Below are 13,569 nucleotides of genomic sequence, written 5' to 3' on the forward strand. Positions count from 1 at the left end.
ACACCTGTCAGATTGCCTAAGATGACAGGAACAAATAATGATGAATGTAAGAGGGGATGTAAGAAAACTGGGACACTAATACATTGTTGGTGGAGCTGTGAAAGAATCCAGCCATTCTGGAGAGCAATTTGGAACTATGCCCAAAAAGTTATCAAACTGTGCATACCCTTTGATCCAGCAGTGCTACTACTGGGCTTATATCCCAAAGAAATACTAAAGAGAGGAAAGGGACCTGTATGTGCCAAAATGTTTGTGGCAGCTCTTTTCGTAGTGGCTAGAAACTGGAAGATGAATGGATGTCCATCAATTGGAGAATGGTTGGGTAAATTATGGTATATGAAGGTTATGGAATATTATTGCTCTGTAAGAAATGACCAGCAGGATGAATACAGAGAGGCTTGGAGAGACTTACACATCAACTGATGCTGAGTGAAATGAGCAGAACTAGGGGATCATTATACACTTCAACAACAATACTGTATGAGGATGTATTCTGATGGAAGTGGATATCTTCAACATAAAGAAGATCCAACTCACTTCCAGCTGATTAATGATGGACAGAAACAACTACACCCAGAGATGGAACACTGGGAATTGAATGTAAAATATTAGCACTACTGTCTATCTACCCAGGTTACTTATATCTTCGGAATCCAATGCTTAACTTGCAACAAGAAAATTGGATTTACACACATATATTGTATCTAGGTTATACTGTAACACATGTAAAATGTATGGGATTGCCTGTCATCTAAGGGAGGGAGTAGAGGGAAGGAGGGGAAAATTTGGAAAAATGAATACAAGGGATAATGTTATTTAAAAAAAAATTTATATAAAAAATTCTGAAAGAAAGGCTCATTGCAAAAACACACTAATGTTAGTTTTACTGTACAGTGCCATGTTCTTGCTCTCTGTTCCTTGTCTTGATATTCTGGGGACTTCCACCTTCTTTCCCCCTCCAAGTAAAAGCAGAATAAACATGAGGAGAAACCACCAACACAGCCTGTGCTATTGGATGGAGGCCTGATTTGAGAGCTCCAGCTCTAAGAAAGGAGACCTCTGTCTTGCTCCACCCTTCCACCAGTGATTTCTTTCATCCATCCAAGCTCAGGTACTGTGTGTCTGTGCCCAGTCCCAAATATTGCCCATCTGCTCCTATCTGTATCCAGTCCTCATATGGCTGCTCCTATGCATTCTTCTTCTTGGTTCTGGTCAGACCCCACATGGCTGGCTTGGCCCATGTGTTCCTCTTGCTCTCACTTCTCTCTCCTGGCCTCTATTTGTCCTTGAACCATATGTCAATCCTTCCACAACATATAGTTTCTTTCCTGCCTCACTTCCTCCCTCTTCCCCACATCTTCAGGCAAACTCACATTATGTAAAAATCTCTTTATGTAAAGATCAGCAGAGTCCACTTACATAAAGTGAGGTCTGAATGTTAATAATCAATGCTGAATTTGGAATTAAAGAACTGTGATTTAGATTAAGTCACTTATCTCTCCAGGTCACAAAGTTGGATCAGGAGTTTAGAGTTGGAATCTAAGAAATCACCCCAGTTCATTTTCTGAATCTCTAGAATGAAGAAGTTGTACTAAATAACTTCTGAGGTCACTTTTAGTTCTACATGTTATTATCCAATGATGATGCAATGTATTAAGTGGACCATAATAAAACTTACACAGAATTAGTCAAGTATCTACTGTGTGGTGACCCTGGGCAAGTCACAACCTCAATTGAGAGAGAGAGAGAAAGAGGGACAGATAAGAGGGAGAGGGAAAGGAAAAGGAAGAGGAAGGAAGGAAGGAGAAGAAAAAGGAAGAAAAAGGAAGGAAGGAAGGAAGGAAGGAGAAGAAAAAGGAAGAAAAAGGAAGGAAGGAAGGAAGAAAGGAAGGAAGGAAGGAAGGAAGGAAGGAAGGAAGGAAGGAAGGAAGGAAGGAAGGAAGGAAGGAAGGAAGGAAGGAAGGAAGGAAGGAAGGAAGGAAGGAAGGAAGGAAGGAAGGAAGGAAGGAAGGAAGGAAGGAAGGAAGGAAGGAAGGAAGGAAGGAAGGAAGGAAGGAAGGAAGGAAGGAAGGAAGGAAGGAAGGAAGGAAGGAAGGAAGGAAGGAAGGAAGGAAATATCCACTGTGTGCAGATATTTGGGGCATCAAATAAAATCAAAAGCTTAAATTTGCCACTTGCTGATGACTTTGAGCAGGTTATTTGCCTTTCTTCTGCTTCAGTTTCCTCATCAACAAAATAATGCTTCTATAGTAATATGATGGGTATGGTAAAAATGGTAAATTATACAGGACAACATAAATATATGTTTTTAATAGTACTACACAGATGATAGAACCAAGTCAAGGTTTTCTATACCAATTTATCTTTTCCCTTCTAAAATGTAAAGAATGTTAGAAACAGAGGCAGATAAACTTGACCTACACTAGGGACCATGGGACTGAAATATTTTCTAACTTGGGGCTATAGAATTTTCTTAGCCAATTAATACTTGTGGTTAGGCAAATTCCTTAAATATGAATGGAACACCTCTCTTAGATGCTATTATTCCTGTCAACATCTTAAAAAAAAAAAAAACCCAAAAAAACAAACAAAAAAACAACTATGCTTTATGAAATTCAATGCTCTAAAAAATCTGCTAAAAAAAAAAAATCAGTTTAGTAAAGATAAAAAAACCTAACAAGTACATGTTTTTAGTCAATAAACTTTAACAGACATAGTATTCCATTAAGCCTAATCACCTATATTATCAAAAATTTTAGCTGAACAGATAAAAAATGCAGCTCCAGAATGGTAATTTAAAAGCCACAGGATTATAATTAGTATAATTTTGCTTAAAAAACACACCAAAATTTTGCACACTTTGGAATTTTTCCATCCCTAAAATGAAGCAGTCACAAACTGATATACACTTCATAAAACAGATATAACTTCTCAGTCAAAAGAGACCTAACACATTAAAGCACATTTGATTAAAGATCTATTTCTAGCAGAACCAGAAGATCTTCATACACTTCAACAATGATACGGTACGAGGATGTATGCTGATGGAAGTGGATTTCTTCAACATAGAGAAGAACTAATCCAATTCCAATTGATTAATGATGGACAGAACCAGCTACATCCAGAAAAGGAACACTGGGAAATGAATGTAAACTGTTATTTTTTACCTTCTGAATCCAATTCTTCCTGTGCAACAAAAAATTCGGTTCTACACACATATATTGTATCTAGAATATACTGTAATATATTTAACATATATAAGACTGCTTGCCATCTGGGGGAGGGGGTTGGGGGAGGAAGGGAAAAAATCTGAATAGAAGTAAGTGCAAGGGATAATGTTGTAAAAAATTACCCATGCATATGTAATGTCAAAAAATGTTATAATTATAAAATAAAATAAAAAATTAAAAAAAAAAAAAAAAGATCTATTTCTGCTCTCCTTAAAAAAGTGACAATAGCAAAAAAAAAAAAAAAAAAAAAAAAAAAAATCGAATGCACCATGCAGCTTCTTAGTCTTACACAGTAAGTTAATGTTTTTTTAAAAAATGCAATTTTTATTTTTTCAGTTCCCAAATGTTTCCTTCCCATCTTTCCCTTTCACTGAGAAAGAAAACAAAAACAATTACAAATATGTACAATCAAGCAAAGTAAATTCCCATGTTAGCCAAGTCCAAAAGAAAATGCTTCAATGTGCGCTCTGAACTTATCTCTATCATGGAGGTATGTTTATAATAAAATGAAACTGTGTCTTAACAGACATTAAGGATAGATATACAATTCTCACAGTTCAGTTGGAGGTTAACTCAGTCACTCCTTGAATTCAATGAAATGCCTCCAAAATACCCCATAATACATTCTAAACATACTGACATCCCAACCAATTAATAAATACCAAACTCAGTGAAATATCGATTTGGTACATATGTAAATCAGAGAGAAGAGTCTAAAAATAGCCCCCCTGCCAAATTATCATCTAGAAACTCTAGTTAAGATATTAATTAACATATGTAAGAAGTCTGCTAATATTCTCTTGGTTTCTCTCATGGAAAAAGACACAATGTTGGATTCTGTCAATTTACCTGTTCTGCCTCCACATAAATGAGTGGAAACCCCATTTGTTTGGTCCATGTACTCATCACAGCTGCAATAGGTTTACCACTGGCATTTTCTAAACTTTCCCAAAGATCCTCTGCAAAAGAAATGCAATCAATGAAAATTCAAAGTCTTTAGGATTCTTTATGAGAAACAAATTAGAAATTAAATCTACATCACAATGATTTGACATTATTTGGTTCCTCCTAGATTGAATTCTATTATAAAAACCAATCATTTGTTTTAAAATTAAAAAGTTAAGCTTTGATTAAAGTTATCAATAGCACTAAGTGAATGAACATATATGAATAGTCTTGTTTTCATTTTATTATAGGTGGCTAAGCTCACTTAATACTTTCTTGTGCCAATGTTTTCCTATAATATCTATTATTTCTATTAAAAGTTATTTACCTTCACCAACATAAATGGTAATAAGAACAGTAACTGTTCATATTCAAACAAAAAACAATTAAAATTCATTAATTGGCAAATTAGTAAATTATTATTCATTTTGACACTCGTTTTCAATATGACAGTTTACTTACCTTGATTAATTTTTTTTTTAAATTACATTATGTCTTGAATGGTATACTAAGCTTGGCAAATACGACGACTAATAGTATGCCCCAGTGAAATGAGGAAATAATATGTTCACAAAAAATTATAATACAGGACAGAAAATGTAAAAGTACATTGATTATCAAATGCCTACAAAATTCAGAAAAAAAAAAAAAAAAAAAAAAAAAAAAAGAAGCAATTACCCTAAAAGGAAGGGGATAATTATAAAAGGCTTCTGGAAAAGTTAGTTTAGCTTCCAAAACCATAAAGGAATTGAAAATGGGATGATGGGTAGGGAGAGGGGCAGAACTGTTTTGTTTTTGCATCTTATCACCTAGCAGTTCAGGTAATGTTAGGCAAGGTACTTAATATCAAATATCACTACTAAATCTATATCCCAAAGACATCGGAAAAAAAAGGGGGGAAAGGGCTTATTTGTACAAATATATTTATTGAAGCTTCTTTTGTGTAACTAAGAATTAAAAGCCAAAGAAATGCTTATCAATTGGGAAATGGCAAAATAAGGTGTGGTGTATGACTGTAATGATATATTATTGTGCTATAATAAATGGGAAGCATATTGCTTTCAGGACTACCTGGAAAGACTCACATGAACTGATGCAGTGAAACAAACATAACCTGAAGAATCTATACAGTAACAGCAATATTGTTTAATGAAGAATTGTGAATGATTTAGCTATTCTTAGCAATATAATGATATAATACAATCCTAAACTATTAATGATGAAGAACATAGTATTTGCCTCTAGAAAAAGAACCAATATTGACTGACTACAGATTGAAGCAAGCCATTTTTACTTTCTTTCCATTTTTTTCTTTTATTCAAGTTTAGTACAAAATTACTAATTTGGAAATGTTTTACATAATTGCACATGTGTAACATATATCTGATTGCTAGTATTTCAGAGAGGGAAACTCAAAATTACTTAAAAAAACAAAACAAAACAAAACAAACAAACAAACAAAAAAAAAAAAAAAACCCAAAACTTGGGGAAAAGAAATGTTTGGCTCAGCAGAAAAAGAATAAAAGGTGTATTAATTTTAAAATAGTAAGTGGCCTAGTTTGGTTAAACCTAGTGCACAGAGGCAAATAAAGGGCCATAAAACTGAAAAGGTAGAGCAGAGGGACTCAGAATGTGAGATTAAAAAAGACAAGACTTCAGGTTAGAGCTGGAGTTGACATTAAAGTAATCTACTTCCAATCCCCTTTAAGGTCAAGTTATTTAACTCAAAGATACAAAATTGGTTAGTGACAGAACAGGGACTACAATCATTATATAGGCTCATGTTCTTGACATTATATTGTGAGCAATTCTAAAGATATTGGAAGCAAATACAGGTTGTGACAAGAGAGTGACAAATCAACTTTTAAAAATAATAAACTTGATATGGTAAAATGAATATTACTATTCTCTAAGAAATGAGGAGCAGGCTGATTTCAGAAAAGCCTGGATAGACTTAAAATGAAATGATGCTGAGCAATGTGAGCAAAATCAAGAGAATACCATACACACTAACACCAGAACTGTAAGAGTTATTATGATATTAAGACAATTTTTCTCAGCAATAGGTATCTAAGACAATTCCAATAGGCTTCTGATAGAAAATGCCATCAATATCCAAGTAACTATGGAGAATGAATGTAGATCAAAGCACATTGTATTTTCATCTTATGTGTATTTTGTTTTTTCTCTCATGGTCGTCTCCATTTGTTCTGTTTTTTCCCCCACAACATAATAATAAAATATTTGTACATATATAAGCTATATCAGATTGCTTGCTATCTTGGGGAGGGGGAATGAAAGGAAGGGAGAGCTATAAACCTGGAACTCAAAATCTTACAAAAATGAACTTTGAAAACTATCTTTTCATGTAATTGAAAAAAATAAAATAAGATTAAGTAAAAAAATTATTTTCTTTTAATATTAAATTTGGGATATCACTGGGACACAGACATATCCAGCAGACAGCTGGGTTATAGATGTGGAGCTTGAAACAAAAAATCAAGGCTACAGATCAAGAGTGGAAGGTTCAGCTAAAGCCAAGGAAGTTGAATTGAAATGATCAAAGAAAAGGCTATAGAAAAAACTAACATTTTGAAGGAAAGAAGAGGACCAATATGCTGAGGAGGAGACAATGAAAAACCAAACTGATAAAAAGTAATATGGAAGTATTTTTTTCCCTAGAAGCAATGAGAGAAGAATGTTTCAAGAAGATAAAAGACAACTAGGGTTAAAGAGGATGGGGTCTGATTAAAAAAAAAAAAACTCATTGGTGATCTCTGAGAGAAGTTTTTAGCAGATTACAAAAGGCTTAAGAATAGAACAAAGAATAAGTGAAAGCTTCTTTTGAGAAGTCCAGCCAAGAAGAAAGGCCAGTCTCAAAGTAGAAAGGCTAGGGAAATGTTGTTATTATTAAGAACAATGTGGCAAATCAAAGCAGTTTTTAAAAATTAGCTTCAGGAATAAAATATTAAGTTACTGTGTGACTGATCACTTTATTAGTCTTATTTTCATGCCACTTGATATGTTAATAAATTAAACAATCTATCAGTTTGTTACACTAGTTAGTAACACAGGTATAATCTGCCTGGTTGGTAGACAAGTTAATTAGTGACTTTTAACAACTTGTGCTTTTTCTCCCTCTCTTCCTCTTCCCCACATTTACGAACCCATATCCCACAAGACTAAAAGAGACCTATCCCAGCAATCTATTTAACATACTACATGCTGAAGATTGCTAATGGGGCAAAGTCAAAATGGTGAAGCAAGAGCCAGTAATTCTGCCTACCTATCCGAAAATGCCCCCTTCCACAACAACCTAGAAAATGTACCAAACTGAATTTTCTTTGGGAAAGGTAAGAAAACATCACTGGGAATTATTTTTTCCACTCTAGAAAATTTAGGAAGACAAAGAGGTCTACACACATTGGAATTGGAACTAGCCAGGAAAGCATCACAGCAGTAGTGAGCAGACCAGTACAAAGGGACAGAAGGGGACTAAACATCTGACCAGAAATGTCAGGGGATGCTTATAAAAGTCCTTGGAGAAGGAATGGGTGCCATCTAATAGCTCTGTTGTCTATTTATTCATTGCCAGGTCCAGGCAGAAAGGAGTGGTCATGAAAATGAGAAAGCAGGAGTCCCTATCTATGTAAAAAGCCATGAAGAAGTATTAGAAATACTGTTGTGAGGATGGAAGCTCAAGAACAAGATGGGTACTCAGTTCTAACTTTTAGCCCATATAAGTCTATAGTAGAATAGAGTAGGGCAAGAGAAAAGCCAAGGGAGAACTAGTGATTGAGTCATGAAGAACATGCAGAACCTTCCTGAGGGCCAACAGTGACAGAGACTAGCAACAATCTTCAAAAATACAATCATACAAAATAAGACCAGGTCAAGAACTTACAATGTACAAAAAGTGGGGAGGAGGAGAGATGGCTCTCCCTGGTTCATATCATTTTGGGACACCAGAAACTTACAGGTCCCTACACTAAGCTGTGAAAGCAGAGGGCATGAAAGAGAGAAGCTAAGTTCACACAACCTCACCTCCCCACCCCACAAGAAGAAAGCAAAGACTAACACTAACCTAAAGCCTAAAATAAAGAAAACAGGCTAGAAAACTGTGCAAACACCAACCAAAAAAGAACCTGATTACAAAAAGCTACCATGGGGAAACTTGAAACAAACACATAAAACAATGACTTGAAAATATCAATAAGTATGGGGTAACTAGATGGTGCAAACAGAGCACCAGCCCTAAAGTCAGGAGGACCTGAGTTCAAATGTGACCTCAGACACTTAACACTTCCTAGCTGTGGGACCCTGAGCAAGTCACTTAAGTCCAATTGCCTCAGCAAAAAAGAAAAGAAAATATTTTTAAGTAAAGCCTCAAAGGAAAAATACAAATTGGAAACAGGCCTAACAAGTATAGTTAGAAGATCTAAAGAAATTTAAAAAAAAAAAAAAAAAAAAAAAAAAAAAGATTTAAAAAATCAAACTAGAATAACAGAATTAAAGAAAAAAGAGCTAAGAAATTTATGGCAGTTTTATAGCCCATTGGATATAATTTTAGAATAGTTTAGGCAGCTCATTATTTCATCATAAGTTCATTAGTATATCTATCTCTGCCTCATCCTAGAGTTGCTTCTAATTAATAGTGATTTAGAACATTTTTTCCCATACAACTACAGATAGCTTTTATTTGTTTTTCTGATAACTGCCTGTTCATATCCATTAATTATCAAGTGGGAAATGGCTGAACAAGCTATGGCATATGTTTGTGACAGAGTACTTACTATTATACTGTAAGAAATGATGAAGGGGATGATTTCAGAAAAACATGGCAAGACTTACATGAACTGTTGAATAGGGATGTGGGGAGATGCATAGGTGCATAGTAACACCAATGTTGCAATGATTATCAACTGTGAGAGACTTCATTAGTCTAATCAATACAATCATCCAAGAAGTTCTAATGAACTCACAATGAAAAGATGCTATCCATAACAAGAGAAAGAACTGCGAATACAAACTGAAGTATAATTTTCTCACTTTCTTTTTCTAAAAATATGGGTTTTGCATAATTCCACATTAGTATAACATATCGCTAGCCTTTTTCAGTGCGTATGGGCAAGACAGAATTTCTGAGAGAAAAGAGAGAATTTCCAATTTTTTTTCTTCCCAAGCCCACCCTCCATGGTCCCATCAAATCCATCCTAGGCTTAATATTGACTTTAACATATGAAAAATGGAAAAGTATATTAGGAAAGGTACACCAAAAGAAAAGCATATATCTGGGGAGAAAGGAAAACTAAATTCAACACAAAAGCTATTTATAGCAATCTAACAACTAAACTATGTCCAGGTTACAATGGAATTTTGGCATTCTAAGTGATCTATCTGCCCTTGGCATCCATATCCTTTCTTATTTCTAAAAACATTTCTTTTGTATACTGAAATACTCAAAGAACTATGTGTTTCTCTCTTTTGTATTTGAGCAATATCTACCCACTCTTAATTGTGTACTCAGTAAATAACCATGAAGATCAGAGACTCAAAAAACAATTGTGAGCATTACATGTCAGAATACAATGAAATGATTTCATTTTAGATCTATAATGTTATATGAAGATTGCTAATGGGGCAAAGTTAAAAAGGTGAAGCAAGAGCCAGTAATTCTGCCTACTTATCCCAAAATATCTCCTTCCACAAGAACCTAGAAAATGTACCAAACTGAATTTTCTTTGGGAAAGGAAAACGTCACTTCGAGTTATTTTTTCCACTCTAGAAAATTTAGGATTAATTTTTATATGATTTTTATAGATGATTTAATGGTCAGTTATCTAACAACTGTCTAACAAAGCAAGACAAAAGTTCTAGAATCTGGACAATAGCCCACAGTCTTCTGCTTGAGGTAAATACAGCACCTTTAAACAATTAAAGTAGCAGCACATACTGCTGAGTCAGTAAGACAGTGGCTGACAATGACTTTTGATCCACTGACACTCCTAGGAAAAGGTAAATCACTTACTATGCTATACACTAATCTAAATGGAAAACTGGGCATGTGAGAGAACACTGAAATTCTTATGAATCACTGCATCACATCCAAGGATTCCTGAATATAAAATGTTAAACTTCTTTCTTTTTTCATACCCCTGAAATATTAAAGATTACCTGTGGCTGCATTTTTCTGTTGGAACTTCGTTAAGTATATGTTCATTCCTTTCTTAAAGTCCTGAAAACATACAATTTTTAAAATGATAATTTGGTCACTATCAGATTTTGCCCATTTCCACACTGATATTCTCTTTTACCAAAATATTCCACTACTGCTTTTTATTTCAATTTATTTCTACATTTTGAAAATAACTATAATTATATTCAAGTACCAAAGTTAGAATTGTACATTTTAAATGTCAATTCCAACACTATAACCATTAAAAACAAAATCCTTTCCAGTAGAAAATAATTTTTTTTTAAAAAATCCATAAACATTAATACATTAAAAAAAAAAAAAAAAAAGGAAATTCAGAAAAGGACATTCAAGCATGGCTGCATTTGTACTACATTGTTAAATTCAACACATACTAATTTTTTTTTTTTAAATAAGCTACTCTTAGGAGTCAAGATTTTATATATAAGCCTCTTTCTTCTGTTCTTTGAATATGGAAATGATCATTTTTCAAGTCCATACATTAAAAGTTTTTAAAACATTCTTTTCTACTTTCATTTAACATATAAATAATCTGTATTCTTTTTACAATATCAACTATCTCAGAGATCAATGACAGCCAAAGTAAACAAAAACTAAGACAAACTAAAACCTAGTAACATTTCTATAAATAAGAACTTGTTTAGCTATTAGAAATTTAATCCAAATAAAGAAGTCATTTCTAAAGATAACATATTAACACATTTCTTCATAAACACTAAGTAATGCTTTACTATAAATTTTACCATAAATGGTAGAAGATTGTTTTGTTTGTGTGTGTGGGTTTTTTTTGTTTGTTTGTTTTTTTGTTTTTTACCTTATCCCCAATGTAGTCATGCAACATTCTGATGACAGATGCCCCTTTGCTATAGGATATAGCATCAAATATCTCATCAACTTCGGAAGGATGGCCCACACTGACCTGCCAAATATGGTATGATTTAAAGTTTATTAAAGTAGAAAAACTAAAAAATTAAATTACTTTCCTGAAAAACCCTTATATCTAACAAGAGATCCACCCATTATATATGTTACTGACCTGCCACAAATTTAAAATAGCATACTAATACAGTAGAATAGTTAAACCTTATCTCCTTTCATTCATTACTCTTGTCACAAAATAAAATCAAGCTAATATGACTGTATGGAATGAAAGAAAGAATAAAAAAGTTGAGAGTGGAAAAGAGTGAGAGAACTATAAAGTAATTATTTCATTAATTTCTCACATCAAGATAATTATTTATAACTATGTAACATTATGTTCAATGATGTCAGACTCATTTTTGATGTCTCACCCTTAAGTTACTTTTTTTCAAGTAAATTAATTGGGATAAAGAAAGATTAAATGACAATCAAAAGTATTAAGAAGAGCAATGGAACAGCTAAACTGAGCCAATCTTTTCAGATAAGTTGTTTTTAAAATTTTCTAAAATTGTGTTTTATTTTTCAGTTCCAAATTCTATCCCTTTTTCTTGCCACTCCTCTACCACTGAGGAGAAAAACAAAGACCATTACAAATGTTTCATCACACAAAACAAACTCTAATATTAGTCATGTCCAAAAAAGAAGGAAAGAAAAGGAACAACACTTTAATTTGAACTCTATGCTGAGTATCTGAAAGTGAAGAGTATGTTGAACGGAGTTCTTTGCAGTTTTAGTCAGTTAATGGGTTGACCAGACACAAAATCTTTCAAATTTCATTATCTTTATAATACTGTTGTTACTGTCTAAATTGTTGTCCTAGTTCCGCTTACTTCACTTTGAATCAGTTCCTATAAGTCTTCACAGGTTTTTCAGAAACCAGTCTCTTCATCATGTATTAGCACAATAGTATTCCATCACATTCATTCCATTCCAACTGATAGGCATTCCTTCAGTTTCCAACTCTTTATTAATACAGAAAGAGTAGATATAATATTTTTCTACATATGGACTCTTTCCCTTTTTCTTTGATCTCTTTGGTATATACATTTAGGAAAAGGTCAAAAGGCATGTAGAGTTTAACAGTTTTTTGGACATGATCCTAAGTAGCTTTCCAGAATGGCTGAATCACCAACAGCACATTTTCCCCACATCTCCTTCCAGCAATTGTTAATTTTTTTTGGTCATGTTAGATAATCTGCTGAATGTAAGGCAGTACCTCAGTGTCATTTTAATTTCTATGCTGCTAATTATTTGTGATTTAGAGCATTTTTTAATATGGCTGTTAATAGCTTGTACTTCTTCCTCTGAAAACTGCAAATTCATATCCCTTGATCATTTATCAATTGAGAAATATAACTCTTATTTGCGAAAATCTGACTCAGTTCTCAAAAGATGCTAAAAATGAAAACTTTCAGAAAAATTTTCTATAAAAACACCCCATACCCATGCTTTAAAAAAAAAAAATTCACTTGCATTTGTTTGCTCAAAAGCTTTTTAAATTTTATCACAATTACCCATTCTACCTGCCAAGAACCTCTCTAACTCTTGCTTTGTCATGAACTCTTCTCCTTTCCAGAGAACCTAAGTTTTTAAAATTTAAAGACAACTTTCCCCCCGAAAAAAGCTTTATAATAACTATGTATTGTGAAAACCAGTTTTAAATGTGTAACTTATAACTATACTTCAGTAAGCAAGAATATATAATGTAGTATAAATTTATATGTACAAGATCAAACACATTCCTAGCCTACTTTAAAAGTAACCTAGGGGGCAGCTAGTCATATAGTGGGTAGAGCACCAGCCCTGAAGTCAGGAGGACCTGAGTTCAAATCTGATCTCAGACACTTCCTAGTTGTGTGATCCTGGGTAAGTCACTTAACCCCAATTGCCTCAGCAAAAAAAATAAATAAATTTTAAAAATTGAAAATATCAGATTAAAATTAACTATATAAACCTTTCCTTTTTTTGGATTCTTTGAGGATATTTTCTGTGTAGCAAGTTATTTGTTTTACTAAAAAAATAATAGCTTTATTTTTAAGATTAACAGCAGGAAAGAATAGCTTATTTAACTTACTTCAATAGGATGACTATTATCTAAAGCATCAAGTTCCTGAGCTCGGGTATAATCAGCAGAAACAAACTGAGTCCAGATATCATATTCTGGGAAGCAATGGTCTACACACAGATATTCGATCCAAGAAGCAAAGCCTTCATTTAGCCAAAGATGAGTCCACCATTCCTTTAAAAAAAAAAAAAAAA

General features: G+C 33.4%; 1 protein-coding gene across 1 annotated transcript in view; it reads right to left on the bottom strand.

Annotated features, from left to right (window-relative positions):
* NPEPPS (aminopeptidase puromycin sensitive) overlaps positions 1 to 13,569 on the bottom strand; it is a 73,043-nt gene that overhangs the window by 23,454 nt on the left and 36,020 nt on the right. The window contains 4 exon segments of the mRNA XM_074261318.1: positions 4,080 to 4,189; positions 10,350 to 10,410; positions 11,204 to 11,308; positions 13,385 to 13,549. Coding sequence (XP_074117419.1) covers positions 4,080 to 4,189; positions 10,350 to 10,410; positions 11,204 to 11,308; positions 13,385 to 13,549 — 441 coding nt within the window.

The sequence above is a fragment of the Sminthopsis crassicaudata genome, chromosome 4, assembly GCF_048593235.1.
Source record: "Sminthopsis crassicaudata isolate SCR6 chromosome 4, ASM4859323v1, whole genome shotgun sequence".
NCBI lineage: Eukaryota > Metazoa > Chordata > Mammalia > Dasyuromorphia > Dasyuridae > Sminthopsis > Sminthopsis crassicaudata.